Source organism: Bombus impatiens, unplaced genomic scaffold (assembly GCF_000188095.3).
Source record: "Bombus impatiens unplaced genomic scaffold, BIMP_2.2 scf_0565, whole genome shotgun sequence".
Lineage (NCBI taxonomy): Eukaryota > Metazoa > Arthropoda > Insecta > Hymenoptera > Apidae > Bombus > Bombus impatiens.
In genome coordinates this window covers 508,700-529,094 of record NT_176984.1, presented here as the reverse complement: position 1 = coordinate 529,094, position 20,395 = coordinate 508,700, and the positions used below count along the sequence as shown (strand labels likewise).

Sequence of the window (20,395 nt, the reverse complement as noted above, 5' to 3'; positions counted from 1 at the left end):
TACAAAAAGTTATGTCTATTTAAAAGAATAGAAATGATCTTAAAATCTCTAAAATGGCATCACTTTCAAGATGAATATATATACCAGGTCATATATTGTTCAAACTATCTAATTTTGTCCAATGAAAATTTTTTCTTGCTTTTACAGTTTCAGAAATGTAGTTTATCCTACTTACACGGGATACTCTATATACATATTTCTAAATATTGGAATATTAGTATTTGTAAATATATTTAAACTTATGATTTGAATATTAGTCTGTCAAGTTTAATGAGTATTTAAATAAGATTTGATAGTACAAAATTTGTTCTTATATCACTTAAGTCATCTTTTCTTTTCTATAAAACTCTCAATAAAGATTCTTCATATGATTTTTATTTTGTTTTAAATATTTTCATAAAAAAAAATATTTACTGGATTTACATTTGTCATGCACTGTTCTCTTAGCTCTCTATTTCTCTCTATTTCTCTATTATGGCCAATATTATCTATGACCAAAGCAGTAATCAAAATAAATGTTCTTACTTATCTGTAATATGCTTAGATTTGATCTATGTCTGTGTGTAAACTCTAAGTCTTCTGTGGCAGAAAAGTTGTAGATCTTATGTATAGTTCTTACATGAAGTTCTTGATACACCTATTTGTTTGAAAAGTGATATATGTTAAAATTTGTTAATTTAAATTTGATAAATAAGTTAAGTTTAAAACTACATTGATATTATAGGACAATAATTTGAACATTTTTTCTAAACTGTTACATTTGAATACATGCAAAATCATCATAAAGACTAAAAAATATTCAAATAAAAATAATTTTGTTTGCAATATACACTTATTTTTACAATTAAGTTACAAATTGATATTGGAAAGTATAAATTTACATTATAGAGAAATAGAAACTATTAGCCAAACTTTCGATTTTAAAACAAAACATCCACATATACATTTTCTCTCTCAATAGCATTTATCCATTCTAGATAACTATGTCATTAATATCAAACATGATACCATATATGTTAATGTAATGAAATTCATATGGTCTAAGTCACAGTATGAACTATTTAGAAATAAAAAAATGGATATATTTTCAAGCCAAGCAAAGTTATTAGTGATACAATACATCTATTTTGGAATAATTTCTTCATGAAATTTAAATGAGTCATTCAGGGAAATAATATGAAAAAGCTAGGTATATAGACATATAAATAAATTCTCATTGTTTCTTACAAAAATATATTTATTAACAAAAATGTTCCAATAGTTTTAATCAAAATCCCATTGAAATCCATTATTTTTTGCTATTTCATAGGCAATATATGGATTACATTATGAAAAATGTTTTATTTTTTTGAGGCAAAAAAGTTATTAACCCAATTTCTTGACTGTGAAAACTTCAATACTTTGATAAATAATTTTTCTTAGTTGATCATCATATCATTAGAGTAATTATAAATAATTTTTTGTATATAAATATGAAATTTCAATTTTGACATTCATTATTATTACAATTGTTAACAAATTGCAATTATTATACAAAAATCAATTACTACAGAGCTTTCTCGCAATTATTCAATTCAAATTATGTCTTAACATGTCTTAACATTTCAAGTACTGTACCTAAAGTAGCTTTTATATGTTGAAACAAGATGAGATGCAAGGATTAATTCCATAAAAATTATTGTTATAAGTAATTATACCACCATATTTTTAGAAATTTTAATTTTTTCAAAATAGTTTTCCTAAAAGTTGACATTTAAAATTATAGTCGTGATTGGTTTGAGGTTAGACGCTAACTAGCAATGTTCGTTACTTTACTCTTTATGTTCCTTATTTACTATCTTACTTACATACCATCTGGTGAATACTACATAAGTAGTATTCAAATGATAAGTAATGTTTGTTAATTATTTTATATAGAAACAGTGAAACTGAATAACCATTACAAGTATACTTACTTGACGATAAAGAGAGCAAAATTTATTTTAAATAATTACAGTTTACATAATCATTATTATATTAATTAATACAAAGTAATAGTTACTAAAGTAGAAATCTAATGAAAACAGTAAGTTCATAACATAACATCTTTTTACTTAAATTTATATTAGTTTAAATGAATCCAAATTTAGACAGGAGTTAATTTATCTAGATTCTAACCTCTTCTTATAGTAAACAACTTTAATAAAACATTACGTCTTATACATATGCATTATATTATGTTCATAATAATTGATAGTACACTAACGAGATTACAGCATAAAATTAAATACATAAATATAATATTAATCCTATTTGTATAAAAATAGATAAACTGGATAGCTATCATTTAAGTGATGAAAATTATGAATTGTTTTGTTTCATTGCAGAATTTTACGAGATTTTTCTGTTTTAAACAATTATAAACAAGAAAATGTCTGGACCTATGGTATTATGTCAATTATGGATGGGTGGCGTAAGTAAAGACTACTTATTATTTTATACAAAAATATATTTTTTATATTTTGTATCTATGTTTTACAATGAAGTTGAAAGTATATTTTGTTTTAGTTAGAACCATATATGACAGAAAGTTTTATAATGAATGCTTTTCATAAAATGGGAGAACAACCACAAACAGTTAAAGTAATGAGAAACCGTTACACTGGTGAACCTGCAGGTTATTGCTTTGTACATTTTCCAACTGACGAAATGGCACTTGATGCAATGCATAAATTAAATGGCAAAGTGATACCTGGTTCAAATCCAGTAAGGATTTAAAAATTTTTAATGCAATATTTTTGATAAATTATTATATCTTCATTTATATTAATATATGCATCAGTTTGAACTTTTATGCCTTCTATATTTTAGGCTGTAAGATTCCGATTAAATCATGCTAGTACCACAGGAAAACCAACAACAGAAAGAGAATTTAGTATTTGGGTTGGAGATTTATCAACAGATGTAGATGATTATTCTTTATATAGAGCATTTGCTGCTAAATATAATTCAATTAGAACAGCAAAAGTAATTTTAGACAGTTCTGGATTTAGTAAAGGATATGGTTTTGTCAGATTTGCTAATGAAGAAGAGCAGAAGAATAGTTTAGTTACTATGAATGGATATAGAGGATTAGGAACAAAATCATTAAAAATTTGCAATGCTGTTCCAAGGCCTTGGAATAAATTATCAGGGTGTGCAAATAATACTTTAATTTTTTATCTATAAAACATAAATTATAATATAGTATCAATAAATAAATTTCCTATTCTTCAGGTCAACACCTCCACAATCATCATCAGAATATACACCATCAAATTTAAATTCAGATGCTTACAATTACTATGACACATCATCTTACTGGAACAGTTACAGTGCATGGCAACAAGGTTATTATGAAAGTGAACCTACATCAGATGGATATAATAGCTATATATCTGATCAAAAACCTGAAGAAGATGAATTGGAATTAATTGGTATGAAACACATCTTTTATAGATATAGCAATATCATTTCATTGATAAATACTTAACATAGCATTAACCTTGTTCTGATTAATATCATTGACGATATGCTTTATTTAGTGAATAATATTTAATGTATAATCTAAAAAAGTTTACTTAGTTTTATGCTTTTGTTCTCTAAACAAAAAAATTTAGTTTAATTTTCAACAAAAAATAATTTATATTATTATAAGTATATTTTTTAATTTTTTAAACTCACGAAACATAAAATATACTTGGAAATTTTTACTATAATATTTTCTATTACTATATATATTATTTTACTATAATATAGTAAACATAATTTTTTTTTTATTTATAGAACATTCTGTTCCCATAGACATCGATAAACTTAATAGAGAAATAATAGAACAAGATTATAACTTGTGGGATGCATTAGAAAGTTCAAAATGGATACCATGTGATACCTTAGAATTATGTTATTAAAACTTTTTTGCTATACTTGTACAACATACACACTATGTATTTTTATTGGTGATATAAATAAATGTATAACTTGCAATATAAGCTTGTAAAACGAAATTTATTTCTATTTTATTATAAACGCGATCGATTGTTATTAATATATGAGCGCTATACTATGCTGTTCTAATGTAATTTGTAACCTCATATCATAGAATTCAATATTTTAAAATTCAAAACGAAACTTATTTGTCTAACAGAAAATTTCAGTACTTTTATAATACTTAAATATATTTTTCACTAAGTTCATATCATTTGAGATATTAGAATTCTAAAATGATCTATGATCTAAATGATCTGAATTTAGATGTAGAAATGTTAAAACATCTTTTTCGTAAAATTATTTTCTCAAAAGATATTTCACTGTATTAAAATAAAATAAATGCTCTGTATATGTCAAAAGAGAGATGTCTACATTTAATGTTCGCTATTTCGGGTCCTTGTGGCGAACACTATCCAGAGAGGTGTATTCCAGAAATTGCTCGGATTTATCTCTTTTTCAATACATTCGTCCAGGGGAGTTTATGCATTTAGGCGTGCGTTCTTTTCTCCAATTTGGGGTTATGTTTAGCCTTATCACAGATCGTGTAAAGAATGCAAAGGTACCAATGAGACAAGTTTGGGGAATACAAGTAAGAAAGTTTAAGGATGATTTCAAAAGAAGATTGCTTATGTTTGATCGCTTAATAAATCGCTGAAGTAGTGCTTACATTTAGATTACTGCACACCCGAGTATATAATATTAGAAGAAACTAAGTGTGAGAGAGAGAGAAAATTGAAACAAGGGAATGAGCTCTGAGATATGAAGAGGTTATTAGAAAGGGTGTAGGTAGAGTGTTCGTTAGACAATGCCTGAAAGAAAAAGAAAGAGCAATAGGAGAAACAAAAAATAGCAGAAAAAGAGAAAGAATACTTCTGGAGAAACGACTACAGCTATCTAAAGTGTGAGAAGTCTGAGGCAGCGGGAAGTTTATTTAACCCCTTCCCGTGCCATTTAGTTCGACGAAACTCGGGCCCAAGCGGTAGACATCGACGCGCGCTAAACAGACCAGACTGATGCTCGTAAACAGTCGCAATACGAACCGAAATGTAGATGCCCGCGATACCAGTGGTATAGTCAATTTTACGCGATAATGCTGTTGAGGAAGTAAACTCTTATGCTTTTACTTTTATAGATATTATAAATTTATTATATTTTGTCATAAAATTATTTAAAATTATATAAAATTTAATCATAAAACTGAATGAATATCTAAAAAGGAAATACGTAAAACTCTACAAATCCTCCATGGTACGATACCTTTTAAAACATTCTGGCAAATGTAAAGCCACTTTATATTTCGCGCATTCCCACTTCGTTGCGCTTCGAATTTTATGTTTATAGCAGACTTTGCACGTCCTTGTTGGATGCTTATTCCGAGGTGTCGGATCTATATTTTTGGGGAAATGAGCCCAATATTGAGCTTGGAGTCGAAGAGGTGTTTCAACTGATGATTTCCCACGCATTTTGTAATTCAATAATTTAACAATTTGTAAAATTGCCTCCGCTATATTTACACGGTAATCAACACAAGTCTCCCGTTTTCGACTCTAAATTGTTTTCTGCATAATATAGGTATTGAACAAAGCCATATCTGATATGTAAAAGAAAAGCTTCCGGTATCCTTTCATGACTTTTCTCATTATTGGCAAACAGGCTAATATCTGATCTTGATGATCAACTGGACCCATACCCTTGTTATATTCCACGATACATTTCGGTTTCATTACTTTCTGTAATTGTTTGGTTGATTGCTCGACCATCTCTATAGTTCTGTGTTTTGTGGAGAGCATATAAACGTCGCGCTTGTTCTTCCATCGCAGAGCTATCAAATTATTACAAGATCTCCACACAAATTCTCCTTTCTTCAAAATATGCTTTTCTAAGTCTTGTGGTATATTTTTTCTGTTCTTGCGTACGGTCTCGATAACGTTTGTCTTTTGCTGATGTAATTTTAGAAACAGGTTGGGTGAAGAGTACCGGTTATCCAAGAATAAAGTATATCCTTCGTTTATTAGACTTTGACAACTCTATCACAACGTTCTCCGACGCACTATCGTCGGTATATATTTTACAACCATGACAGAAACCGGTAGTTGCCTCGCACAACTTGTAAATTTTTATTCCAAACCGAGCTTTTTTTGACAGATTGAACTGTTTGTACGCTGAACGCCCTTTATATTTCATCAAGGATTCATCTATGCTAACATATTCATTGGGTGTGTAAATTTCTTTAAATTTTTGATTCCAAAAATTAATTACAGGTCTTATCTTGCGAAGTCGGTCTTTACTATCATCAGTTTCATTGTCGGAAAAATGTAAAAATCTCATAAAAGGCATCGTTTGCCTAAATATTGGCGTTTCTAATACAGCTCTTTTAGTCCAATAAAGTTGAATATTTGATTTTTTTACTTGATCCATCAAAATACATAGTACATAAGTGCCTTGATTTCGTCTAAAGTGACAGAATACCAAGTGTCATCCACATACCGTTTTTTAAGCTCGTCGTGTATTGTCTGATCTGCGAAGCGATTTGTTTCCGTAACCAGGATTTCCCAAAACTTGTTATCAAATGTAATAAAGAACAGGTTTAGTATTCTTGGATTGTCGCTTACATTATTTAAGACAGACGCTTTTATTCCATGATGATCAGAATACTTCCGAACTATTGGTGTGTTTTTTACTTTTTGCCAAATCCATGATTGTCGTGTCGTACTTTCCTCTTCGCTACTCTCATGTATAATCATACACCTTACACGCTTTGCGACTGGTATAATCACGTTACTATCAGAGGATTCGTTGTCACTGTCTTCATTTAACACTTTTGTATCTTCCATTTTGAAGGGGTTTCTTAAATTTTAATAATTGAACTGTTTCGTAACAGTAACGATAAGAATTGTGACTAACTGTTATGAGGTACTGACAGGAACTAACATTCAGTCACGATCGTAACGGGCAAAAAACAGTCCGCGAGCTCGGCTTGTTATGTTTACGTTTGGCCCAAGTATCTGGTCGCGATATTCATGTTTGGGCCAAAATCTTCATCGCGAGTCTGACTCGATAAAGTACGGGAAGGGGTTAATAAAAGTTCTGACAGAAAAGATCAAAGAGTTGCAAGGCCAATTGTGATATAATAAAATCTGGAACGCCAAATATAATAGTAAATACAAATACATAAGAACAGCGGACAAAGCGAAATATCCGGGAAAGGAAGGAAGAGAAGGCAGCAAGAGGCTAATGGCAAGGGCAAGATGCGGAAATGTGAAAGAGGAAAACAATTATTGGTTGGCAGAAGAAAAAAGAAAATATATTTTACGTAATTTAGAGATGGGTACGTTGAAGCAGTTATTAAAAGACAACTATAGATTAGATTTTAGTTTACTAAGAGAAAAGAATACGGCAGAAAGTAGAGTTAACGAAACAATGAAAAACTGGTTAAGAGTTTAGGAGAAAAGGCGTAAGAATATAGCTACTGAAGTGATTGCAAGCCAAAGAGAAATATGTGATAATAGATAGGTTAAGTATAGGATATATAGGTTAAGAGAAATAAAGATATATGTATATGTCGGAGACGAAAGGACGCCGGGGCCCCTCTGGAACTTCAGGATAACCTCCTAACATTGTAATCTAGAGTCTACTATAGCCGTAATGAAACAATCGCAGTTATCCAAGCCGATGGTAACCGTCCGGGATTAGTGACGGTGAGCTTTGGCTCGGGGCGACAGCCTGTCGCTGCCAACGTAGCCGCGGTCAACGGGACGGGCGCTCCGTCTAACAAAGGTGCGGAGCGGTGTTATGACCCTCATTGAAGGAACTACCTATAGAGGTATCGGACAGTAAAACATGCTAACAGTTCCTTAGGACAAGTAATACCTGAGGTTGAGGCACGTACACAGCACAAGTCCCGGTAGCCCGAGGACCCGCTATAAAACCTGAGTTTTTCGGCAATTAAGACGTTTTGCAAACGGACAGGCAGCTCCTGTCCCAAATTGACCAATCGACAGCGACGTCGATCCGAGGATCTTGGGTACTTAGACACCCCACCAGAGTTTATCTCGGTGGCATCGTTGGGACGAAGAGGCATTCCTGACTGAGACCTCATCGAGGAAGGGAATAGCTCCTTACGATCAGTACACGTTTGAGTTAGAGCAAGCATATCCATCCTCCCGTTGACCGTGGATTCGTTATCGAACCTAAGACCACTATCACTAGTGTCGCGAGGGCCTAATCGCCGCTGTTGACTGTCGAATCGGTAGTGTTCATACCCGTTGTATCAGGCCGTATCTTCGTTATAACACGACCCTGGCCAGCTCCAAGAGAGGTCTAGCAAACGCCCACAACTCTATTACTGACGCTTCTCTGACATATATATGTAATCTGTAGCTTTGTGGATATACGCAGTCATCCAAGCCGATGGTAACCGTCCGGGATTAGTGACGGTGAGCTTTGGCTCGGGGCGACAGCCTGTCGCCCAACGGGACGGGCGCTCCGTCTAACAAAGGTGCGGAGCGGTGTTATGACCCTCATTGAAGGAACTACCTATAGAGGTATCGGACAGTAAAACATGCTAACAGTTCCTTAGGACAAGTAATACCTGAGGTTGAGGCACGTACACAGCACAAGTCCCGGCAGCCCGAGGACCCGCTATAAAACCTGGGTTTTTCGGCAATTAAGATGTTTTGCAAGCGGACAGGCAGCTTCTGTCCCAAATTGAACAATCGACAGCGACGTCGATCCGAGGATCTTGGGTACTTAGATACCCCACCAGAGTTTATCTCGGTGGCATCGTTGGGACGAAGAGGCATTCCTGACTGAGACCTCATCGAGGAAGGGAATAGCTCCTTACGATCAGTACACGTTTGAGTTAGAGCAAGCATATCCATCCTCCCGTTGACCGTGGATTCGTTATCGAACCTAAGACCACTATCACTAGTGTCGCGAGGGCCTAATCGCCGCTGTTGACTGTCCCTTATTTATTTTTCGGCTTCACAACTTTAGAAAAGAACTTGGTTTACATATTTCTAGTTTTCACTCATCCCCTTACAGCTCCTAGAATATCCATCATAATCCGAAACACAACCACCCACATTCCCATGTCAAACATATATCCCCTTATACAGAGTGGTTGGTAACTGGTGGTACAAGCGGAAAGGGGGTGATTCTACGCGAAAAAAGAAGTCGAAAATATAGAATAAAAATTTTTTTTCTAATTTTTTTTTTAATTTTTCCATCGAGATAACGATTTACAGTGAGATCCGTTAAAACGAGACGTGATAAAGTGCACGCGTACCGAGCGAAAATTCAAAGTCGATTTTCTCGAAAACAAAGCCTCAAACGAAAAATTTTTATTCTATATTTTCGACTTCTTTTTTCGCGTAGAATCACCCCCTTTCCGCTTGTACCACCAGTTACCAACCACTCTGTATAAGGGGATATATGTTTGACATGGGAATGTGGGTGGTTGTGTTTCGGATTATGATGGATATTCTAGGAGCTGTAAGGGGATGAGTGAAAACTAGAAATATGTAAACCAAGTTCTTTTCTAAAGTTGTGAAGCCGAAAAATAAATAAGGATATATAATAATTATTAATTCATACATATATACATTTCTAAATATATTTGGTTTTTAAATATTTTCATATATCGATCTTTTGTACTTTACTTTGGGATAGTTTTACTATCCCAATATATATCAACATATATACCCAATATATACAATACATATGTATTGAATGTATATAGTATATGTGATTTTTGTATCTCACAGGTAGGCTATTGTTCAAAGCCGAAAAACTTGTCAGTGTATGAACTTGGCCAAATTTAAATCAATCCTTTAACAGAAAATAAATAAATAAACAAATATATATAGCATTAATATTCAAGTATATATTTATATATTTTATATACATATATTATTATAAAAACCTAACATTATTAGGAAAAGGTATATGTTATGCACCATAATATACAAAATTAATTTAAATCTCTTTATACAAAATTTAATTAAAATTTGTATTTTTATATTTGAAGAAGTTCAAACTACACTTTTTAAAGAAACTTGTTTACTATGAATTCGTATATCATTTTATATATTTATAATCAAGATAAACAAATCTTTGGTGAACTTGTAGAACTTTGAGAAATCAACATTTTGAGCAATTGTTCTTTTTACATATTACTGTTGGTCTCGCTTAATTTCCGAGATATTCGCAAAAAACTACAGGTATCGCTACAGAGTATTTCTGTTCGTAGTTGTGCATCTGTGACAACATATGCGTTAGTATGAGTTACCGACTACCGGCTGCTTATCTTCTGTTTATAAAAGAGAGTTAGACGAGCGTAAAGACCCCGTGCATAACGTGCATATACAAAGCTGTAAGAAATGCAGTCTTTTTATAAGTTATAATTCAATTAAAAGTGAATATCATTAATGAGTGGGGTCTGAGTTTGGATTAAACTTTCCAATATCGCTGCGAAGCAGATGGCTGCCATGAAATATAACGATTATTCTATTTCGTAAAATAGTATCAATTATTCATTGGTCTGTTATTTTTGTAATTAATTTGTTATTATTTCACGCAAGCGTTACTAGACTCGTGGCGGCCGAATTACGAAAATTAATCCAAACCCAATACGTTGATGATATTCATTTTTAAGTCAATTATAAGAGACAATTCTTGCAGTTTCGCATATATGTTGTAGATATTTGTTTATAAATAAAAAATAAGCTGCCGATGGCTTACAATCAACACTAACGCATACGCAGCCACAGACGCACAACTATACACAGAAATACACTCTAGTGGTACCTGCAGTTTTTTTGCGAATATCTTGTAAAATAAGCGAAATCGACTCCGTTACACGTGTACGAAAATGTTGTTCAAACTGTTGAACTTTACAAAATATTCAAAAATTATAGAAATCGGAAAGGACGGAATGGTTCTACAAATTCACCAAATCTTTCTTTGAAAAGTAGTTAAATACAAACTTTCTTGCTTATTTATTATTACTTGCTTGCTTATTACTTATTATTTTAATTTTCTAATTATACAAAATTATTTTAACTTTTGTACTAATAACTTCGAACAAGCACTTTTCTTATCAATAGTAATATTTCTAAACAAGGAAAATATACCATTTATTGAATAATGCAAATTTGCTATTTTCGCACATTATTCTTTATTGCTAATGGGATAAATTTGATTTTAATGAGTAAAATACTTTTGTAGTTATCTATAATTGTGGAAGGTGTCCTGGATGTTGAACATGATAAAGGCAAAATTATGAAATACTTAGTTCTTTAACTCCCATAAGTGTACCTTATCCTGCTAATGCATGAGAAGTATGCAATAACATCACAGATACTAATCCTATACTTATAAGCCAAGCGTGGAGTATAGAGAATTAACAGGTAAGTATATATATTAAACAATTAAAATCAAATTACAATATCATAATGATGCAAATATGTACAGAGTGCATACAAAATAAATGTCATGACCATCATTTGCTAAAAAAAGTTGTTAAATAAAGCTGCAGCAAAATTGACTGTGACCTTGAATATCAAGGCTAATTTTTTTTTGGTGCATCATATTCTATTCATTATAAGGACCAAACTTGTTACAGGAACCACAGATTGGAACTCAACTGTTCCCTTGGAAAATTCCTTTGGCTTTTCTAATGACATTATTTGTGTTGTTTATCTTTCTTAGTCAGATAAGAAGTAAATAGCGTGATATTAATGAGAAAACAGGAAGTTATTCCTTAGCATGTGAGATAACCCATCCTAGATAAAATAACACATCTAACTTCATGGCTTAATTTTGATGGTTTCTAAATATTATTTTTGAAGAGAACGATTGAGTTTTGACCCGTGATTTCTTTGAAAAATTTAGTCCTCGTGATAGGTAGAATATGTCGTAAGTAAAACAAAATCTGATTTTGAAATTCAAGATCAAGGTAAATTTTTCGGGAACTTTTTTAAACAAATCTTCATCGATCCAGAGGTATAGAATCTCACAGTGGTGATCATGACATTTTTATTTTATGCAGCTTGTACATTTTGGTCAAGTTTTAAAAATTAATTTAACTCAATTACAATCGAATTCATATTTACATAAATGAAATTTTCAGAAAATATTTCTTTGCTTGATATTTATAAAGCCATGATGAATTAAACTACTAATAAAATTTATATATAATAAACTACTATTAAAATATATATAAGCAACATATGTTCATGTAAAAAATGTTACAAAAATCAGCATTTTACAATATTTCCTAAATTGCTCCAATGTGATAGAATATTATGCAATTTAGAAAATGATAATAAAATACAATATAGATAACATCAATGTAATTAAAATAAGTTGAACTCTGATAGATAGTCTTAAGAGGGTATGTTAAACACTACAACCTTATTCAATGCATCATGATAGTTGCTAAAATCTAATGTATGAAAATTATTTAACAGAACTTAATACACATAAAAATACATAAAAGCATCAGACAAGATTATAAAATTACAAATGTATTGTATGATTCGTTTGAATCTTTAGGAAAGTAGTCTAATACTCATCATATTGTCTAAATTTAGCAATTAATCATAAAAAAAACATATATAAATATTTATAGCTCAAAAGCTAGGAATATAACAGTCAAACCATTCACATTTATAATTCACGGCTACATTCAAAAGTTGAAATGTATTCCAGGCCACATTTAAAGAATTAGCATTATTATTACTTAATTAATGCACTGTATAGAAAATGGCACTCTCCAAAGAATGTGCTACTGTATAACAATATATGCTGGCAATAATTAATAGGCAGAGTTACGATCGGACATTCTAGATTTATATAAAAACAGATAGAATAAACATCCGAACCTGGCTTGTGGATCTAGAAGTGGTATTTAATATTCATGTATCAATTTGAATTTTATAATGATTGCAAATAGAACAATCTTTAAATTTTTTACATGAACTAATAATTGTTCTATATTACGTTTATCATAATTGTGAAGTTTAAAATTTGCGTCCTTATCTTTATAATTTCTGTTTATCATCTTCTTTATAATCCCGTATCAAACAAAGTACATTATGAAGGAATTATTAAATCAATTTTCTTTAGTCTAATAATAAAAAATTTAAGTAAATAAAGTAAAAATTTAACTAAAACAATGAACTAACACAATCAAGTGCTTTTTTATAAACAGATAATGTACATAAGTGCATTTGAATTCTAACCAAAAATTTAAATATAATATACAAGTATGTGACATTTTCAGTAGAAATTTTAAATGATATAAAGATATAGAGATATATGTATATTAAATTAAGTTAATTTAAAACCTTTCATGTAAATTAAATTAAGTATTCTTTTTGTTGAAAGTGATTTAACATTTGATAGTCGATGATTACAATTGCGAATTATAAGAGTTTTGGTGACATATGTATGTTAGGTTCCTTGAAATCTTAAGGATGAACGTCCGAACTAACCATATAAACTTGCAAAACACTTTTACCTGGTTCCTCCAAAGATTCTTTTGACAAAATAACAAAGGATCCTGGTTCTACGTCGCCGATATTTGGTATAACTGTTTTAAGAGGATCTATATGACGAATTTCTGAATTAATACTGTCAAAAATTAAATCCTCTGTTACTTTAGCATCATTTTCTGATGAAATTGTAATTTCATGATCATTAGAGCAGTAATTTAACTTTTCCTTATCAAACGTATTTATATCTGGTCCCTGTAATCTTTTTACTTTTGGTAATCTTCCAGATCTTGTTGGTCTTACGCGATAAACTTCAGTATCACTGTCAACATCGTTACATGAACTTAATGATTCTACGTCATCTCTTTCCGTCAATAACTTTTCCTCATCTCTTGGTCTTTTATAAAGTTTTTTATTTGTCTTATTTAATGTTTGTTGATATTTGCCATTTGATTTTGTATTTTCTTTGTATACCATTGAATCCAAGCCGCATTTTTCATTCTCTCCTTCTTCTTCATCTTCTCCTTCTTCTCCTTCTTCACTATCAGTCTCGCTTTCAATCCCAATACTGCGTGCTAATTCTACAAATAAATAAATATACTGGTAGCTTAATATTCTTTATTAAATATATATCACTTTAACAAAGATATTTTAAAATGTAAGCAATTGAAAATATTAGAAATATTTGAGCAAGTGTAATGTCAAAATTCTTCAAATTCAATATTTATATTTATTTTTAACTTACTACTTATTCGTCGTTTCCTTGATTTTTTATTCTTCTTCATCCTTTGTTGTTTACGTTTTTCTTTTATACTTAAAAGTTCTTTCTCTGAAGCTTCAAATGCAGCTGTTAATAAACAATTAAAATCATGATATTAATCAATAAATAAACTATTTAATAATTTTATAACCTCTATTTCAATTTTTTACTGCAAAGCCAATAAAATAAAGAAACATAATATTGGTTTCTCAGCACCTAGTTACATATCTTTATTAATAAGTATAAATTTATATACTTCATTTTGCCAAAATTATTTTTAGGATTAAAATATATACTTTAAGTATACTTTATATAAAAGTTGTAATTTATTGTTAAGCTGAGTACTAATTTAAAATTAATATGATTAATTCAATAAACTAATATTGTTTTCTACATTTGCAGTAAGATAAAGTTAAAATATATTGAAATAGAAATTTTCATCCAATGGTAATAAGTGTATAAATATACATATAGGCGTAAAAGACAAATTTTTTACTCTTTAATCAATACCAAATTGGTATTACCAGATATTAGTACCAATTGGTACTAATAGCAATGAAGTTTTTACGTTTATTTTGTAGTTTAGTTTTTATATTTACGTATATTTTATCATCTAATCATTTTATATTTTTCATAAAATATTTTGCATGAAGTAACATAAATTCACAGTCAATTCAAAAATAAATACAGAATATGCAAATTTACCTAATGACTTTTCTAGCATTTCAGTATCAAATTCTTGATGATATGCAAGAGCTTTTTCAACCAAATGTCTATTTACTTTCTCTTCTTTCTTAAATTTTATCTTCATTTCCTGTCTCGTTCTGTTAGGAAAAAGACTTTGCATCAACAAAAAGTCTGTACCAATTGTATTTAATGCCCTATAGAAATTTAAAGTTTCTCGTGCGGACCATTCTTTACTTTTCTGACGCTTTTTATAAAATCCACTTCCACTATTATCATCATCAATAATAGCTTCTTTTGCTAATACTTTCCTACTTTTCTTTGCATTAGTTTGCTCTATAACAAGACTCTGTTCATCTATTATTAATTCACCATTTGGTCCAACTTTTACTTGAGGTACTGGCATTGTAGATGATGGATCATCTTCATTTTCTTCTTCTTGAAATTCTTCAGATCTGTAAAAATGGTCACTTTTTTGTACTTCAACTTATATATTGTTTTTATGAAACTATTTTCTCCAAAATTAAGACATATTACAATACACTTGAAATATTTACATTACATAATTTACTAAATAGAATACTTACTGACATTCTGAGACTCTTCTTGTTGATATGGCAGAGTCTTTAGACTTTTTCATGGGATTAGTAACAGGATTATAATAAATTAAATCATACATTGTAAGTTTGCTTCTATCTGGGGTTTTATTTTCATGCTTTAAATGAAATTCTCTTCTAGCTTCTGCTAGTTTCCTTGCAGATTCTGAAACTAAAATACGTCTCTTTTGTCCTACTTTGGATGTTATTAAATTATTCTTGATATTATTAGTAACTGCATCTTTTGTATTATTTGTTGATTGCGTTAAATCGTTCCTAGTATGATTAGCAATAGTGCATGATAGTCTCCTACTATCATCTTCAGATTCACTTGTACTTGCTCCACTCCCTTGAATACTATTCCTCCGTATTCTATTACTATTATCGAATTTTGGTGTTGGTTTCATAAAACCAGTCCGATTTTGCGTTAATTTTATAGGAGAACCTAAAACAATATATAAACAAATATCATAATTCTTCACAATGACAATATTCTGATCTGTGCTCTTCTTATTATCAATGATAAACTTCTATGATAATCACATCTTCCTCAATAAATCTATGATAAAACCTATAATATTATATCCTTTACTTTATGTAAAAAATAAATATCATATAATAATTTGTATTATTCATTATCTATCACTTCTTTACTATTATTAAAAAAGATTGATTTCTTTTTTCTAATATCATATTCGTTAATTTTTAAATTTAAGTAAACTATATAATTAATAGTGTCTTATGCTAGTTATAAAAAGTTCATCTGATATTAAATAAATCAATTCCATTCTAAGCAAGTAATCTAAAAGAATCTTTATGAATATTTGCAACAATCATTATCTTTATAAAATAATACACATTATATTCATAGTATTAATACAAATGCACAATGTACTTACATATTCCAAATTAAAAAAAGATTTCATGCAGAAATTTAAACAAATTTAGAAATCAATAATGATACAAAGTACAAATTTATATAACTATCTATTATATTCATTTATGTACTGTCATTCATTCTAATTCTAGCTATTCATTTTTGTATGTAGCTCATTATACTTACTAATTTGTGTTGTGTTTAAAACTTCTGGGGAATGTACAATTTCTTTCATAGATTTTTCAGAATTTTTTGTAGAGTCATCCTTATATTCACTACATTGATTATCAACATGTAATTCCTCATTCTCTTTTTGGTCTCCTACGTCTTGAATTTGGTGTATTAATTTTTTTGTATCATCTACATCTTTTGTATCATCTTCTTGTATTTGTGTTTCTTGGAAAACATTTTTTGAAATTTGTTGTGATGTTATACAAATGTCATTAGATATATCTTTATTTTTCTCATTGTGTTCAATTGAATTAGGGTCTTCAGTAATGGATACATCTTGAGTTGGCTTCCTTCGGGTTGGAACAGTAACCATAGCTTTTATACGTGCTCGTTTCATTTTCTTAAATATATTAATTTATTAAAATCTCTGTAACATAGATTAATATCAAAATTTATAGATGGAGGATTTTAGGAGAAGGAGGAGTAAGAAAGAAAAGATAAGTATGGAAGCGTAGATGAAACGTTAAAAAGGGGTAAGATTAAATTAATCAGAATATGAGATGGAAGTAGAAAATTTAAAGATGATAGCTGAAAAGTGACATTAGGGGACGACATAGCAATAACTAGCAAAGAAAATTTTAAGAAGAGGACACTTAAAGGAAGATTAAAGCATATTACAAACACTAAAGTCGTTATTAAAAATGGCAAACAAAAATCTCTGCCAAGTAGGAACAGGAAAAATAGTTGTCAGAACAACATGGGAAGTACTAAATGTAATGAATAGATTTACGAAATATAGAACATGAATTTTTATGCATTTATAAGAAATTTGGAGGTGAAAAACTTACATGATGTTAGATGAACAAAAAAAATAACAATGAATGTACAGTTTTAAATTAAATTTGAAGCCGGCCAGTTGACCGGGCCTGGTAAGGTTAATGTTAACTAGTTCTTTTAGTTACTCATTATAGAGCATTAAAATACAGGTTTTGCAATTGAATTCTATCATAAAAAATTAATTGTTATTAATTTTTATGAAGGAAATATTCTAGAGTAAACCTTCGAAAAAACCGATCTTTTTGCATTTTTTAAAGGAATGTAATTTCAAAAATATATGTGGAAAACCCTATGTCTGAACCTTTAAAATTAACTTATATTTTTAAAATAAAAATATTTAACAACATTAATTGTTGTTAAAAAAGGATACATTTTTACTAATTATCATTATTTTTTATTAAACAGAAATGTACTTTTTAAATAAAATTATTTAATAAAAAAGACTGATTAGTCCGGTACAGTTTGATTGCATTGCGTTTGCATCTTAATCTGTTGTTTACCACGGAGCTCTTTTAAATAATTTTTTGTTGTCGCGGACCCCCAAGATAATTTAAAATTTAAATCTGTAATATACCTTAAATATGTGTATTTAAAAAACTCATCAATTACTCATCAACAACCTTCAAATTTGAAGAGAAAAGATTTAATATAAATAAATAAATACATATGCTCGTAGTAAATATTTTGTATTCGAATCATAAAATAATAACTTATATGTGTGCTTCTTGGGGGCTACAGATTAAGAATTACTGGTCTATAGTGCTTCCGAAAAAATACTGATTTGATCGATACATTTCGATCATCAAACGTATGCAATTAGCGCAAATAGACTATGGATATTGCCCGTTCTAATTTAAGGCTATGTCAGATATAGCCGCGTGCTATGGATGCACCTAGGAAATCCCGTCTAAGGATGAAACAAGCCACAAAGGATAAAGTAATTAGAAACAAAAATATTTTACTGGAAAAGATAAGAAATTGTCTAATATAAGAAGATAGGAGTAAAGCAGAAATATCCATATACAATACTGCTTCTAAAGACAAAGAATTTAAGCATAGAATTACTTAGCGATGAATCTTCCAATAAAATTCAAAAGAGTACAAGCACAGTTGAGACTTACAGGAAGGCTTCAGTAAAGAATAAGGAACAATGAATAAGGACACGTATTAAATATTAAATAGAGCATGTATTAAAACCTATCCAATGTATGAAGAAGTACACAGCAAATTATTACAGCAAAGAAGGGAGATATTAAGAAACTGTATTATTTCATAAAAAATGCAATGAAACTCAGATTAAACTGTCCAAAAATATAAGAAGGAATGTAATCGGGTTCAAAGAATACTGATAAACCTTGAATTTAGAAAAATAACATAAAGTAGCTCGAATTTTACTAATTAGAATTAACATAGATATAAGATAGTTAAATTAATTATACACATTTAAGATTGTAATGGGTGTAAGTCTAAATGCAATATAATACAAAAAAGAGTATTAAAATTTATATGATTATTTATCACACATTACACATTAATTCTCTATAATGCCATGTAACTTAGAAGTCACATGCTTATATATCAATATTCTTTTAATCTAATTTCATTTTTTGTGACTCCAAAGTTACAAACCATTTTCTTCATAATAAAATTTTTGAAAATTGTAAATTCATTGTCTATACAGGATGTACAAAAAAATTTGGGGAAAACTCTAGAAACATATAGTCAAAACAAAAAATCTTAATAAACATGGATTCAAAAATCACTAACTTCTGAGTTGTAAGGTGCTTCTGTCATTAAGATATAAGCTGTATACCATATGTTCACTATGTCCCCTATTTATTTCAACACACAGTTCAACATATTGAAAAATCCCCAGTATTTCTCTTATCTCTTGGCATCAGGTTTTCGAATCCTTGTATCAACACATATAACAATGTAATTGGTTTATTATAAACTATAGTTTTATATATTAAACATCTACCTAAAGCAAAAACCATTAGTTTTGGACTTATGTTTATAAAGACACTTTTGCTTGTTTTGACAAGTACTATATATTTCCAAAGCTTTTTCACGTATCCTGTATATAGAGAGTTATCATCATTAAATTATAAAATATATTAATTATATTTCAAATATTTTAAATAGTGTTATTAAATTTTTAAATATATAAATAAAATTAGTATTCTATCATAAATAATTAAAATTATTTCATTATGTTACAAAATCATAAAATATTACAAAAACTAAAAGAACTTAAAAAATTTGTTATGAAATATGAAATTATATATCATAATTTACAATGATTGTATATTTGGAAGAAAAACTACTATACTTTTCAAACTACTATACGTTTCAAATACTAACAATAAAATTGCTACAGAGTCACAGTTTTTAGCTTACGATAAATTTTTTAAATTAGAAATATTCCATTTTGTTTATACCTTTGTAATACAAAACATAATAATGACAGCAAAAACGAATATATTTATAATAAAAAATGAAAGTTTAACATTCATAACTATTTATTCTTTAATTTTAGAAAGAATGTTTTTGTTACAATATTTGTAACTGTTATAAAATATATGTATGAACATATTTATGGAGTAGTAATAAAAATATGACAAGTCTTAGTAAGATAATATTTTAAGCAGAAAAATATGATAAGTGAACATACTAGCAGATTTAATAATAACTAAATTTAATTATGTTAAACATTGATAAGAAACTAAATTCTCTAACTTATCATTATTTTATAGTATAAGGTTATACGTGCATCTACTTACCAATGCAGCTTGACTCTCCACGACCGTATACGTAGATACATATGCATACGGTATACATATGTCGGCAACTCCTATGGAAGGGGTACCATCATTTTGATATCGTATTTATAATTTCTTTACTGGCCGCATAGCGCTGTCAACGAAACTATCCAAGCGTGCGCATGTGCATTCGTCATTAGTGA

General features: G+C 29.5%; 3 protein-coding genes and 1 long non-coding RNA gene across 10 annotated transcripts; 1 reads left to right on the top strand and 3 right to left on the bottom strand.

The window, feature by feature from the left end:
• Window positions 1-1,218: 1,218 nt before the first annotated feature.
• Window positions 1,219-2,369, bottom strand: LOC112213272. Its single transcript, XR_002947168.2, has 2 exons — window positions 1,852-2,369; window positions 1,219-1,739 (listed from the first exon to the last, which is right to left on the bottom strand). It is a non-coding gene; the product is annotated as an uncharacterized LOC112213272 (long non-coding RNA).
• On the top strand, window positions 1,534-4,009 carry LOC100748418 (tRNA selenocysteine 1-associated protein 1). 6 transcript variants are annotated; one of them, XM_012388621.3, is made up of 6 exons: window positions 1,534-1,687; window positions 2,367-2,452; window positions 2,548-2,745; window positions 2,851-3,173; window positions 3,256-3,455; window positions 3,805-3,929. In XM_012388621.3, the coding sequence occupies exons 2-6, from the start codon at window positions 2,411-2,413 to the stop codon at window positions 3,927-3,929; spliced, it is 888 nt and encodes a 295-aa protein (XP_012244044.1). In that variant the 5' UTR covers window positions 1,534-1,687; window positions 2,367-2,410. The 6 variants fall into 6 exon arrangements, with proteins under 6 accessions (XP_012244044.1, XP_012244048.1, XP_012244045.1 ...); XM_012388622.3 differs by lacking the exon at window positions 1,534-1,687 and adding an exon at window positions 1,790-1,872; XM_003491488.4 differs by lacking the exon at window positions 1,534-1,687 and adding an exon at window positions 1,932-2,065.
• Window positions 4,010-5,988: 1,979 nt separating this feature from the next.
• LOC100749365 lies at window positions 5,989-6,842 on the bottom strand. Its single transcript, XM_012388597.1, has 2 exons — window positions 6,496-6,842; window positions 5,989-6,379 (listed from the first exon to the last, which is right to left on the bottom strand). Exons 1-2 carry the CDS (start codon window positions 6,840-6,842, stop codon window positions 5,989-5,991), a joined length of 738 nt encoding a protein of 245 aa, XP_012244020.1.
• A 5,681-nt stretch (window positions 6,843-12,523) lies between these two features.
• On the bottom strand, window positions 12,524-20,352 carry LOC100748300 (transcription factor TFIIIB component B''). 2 transcript variants are annotated; one of them, XM_033322142.1, is made up of 7 exons: window positions 20,214-20,321; window positions 19,198-19,507; window positions 16,609-17,020; window positions 15,537-15,990; window positions 14,971-15,404; window positions 14,251-14,352; window positions 12,524-14,086 (listed from the first exon to the last, which is right to left on the bottom strand). In XM_033322142.1, the coding sequence occupies exons 3-7, from the start codon at window positions 16,988-16,990 to the stop codon at window positions 13,482-13,484; spliced, it is 1,977 nt and encodes a 658-aa protein (XP_033178033.1). In that variant the 5' UTR covers window positions 16,991-17,020; window positions 19,198-19,507; window positions 20,214-20,321; the 3' UTR covers window positions 12,524-13,481. The 2 variants fall into 2 exon arrangements, with proteins under 2 accessions (XP_033178033.1, XP_003491535.1); XM_003491487.4 differs by lacking the exon at window positions 19,198-19,507 and having other exon boundaries at window positions 20,214-20,352.
• Window positions 20,353-20,395: the final 43 nt, after the last annotated feature.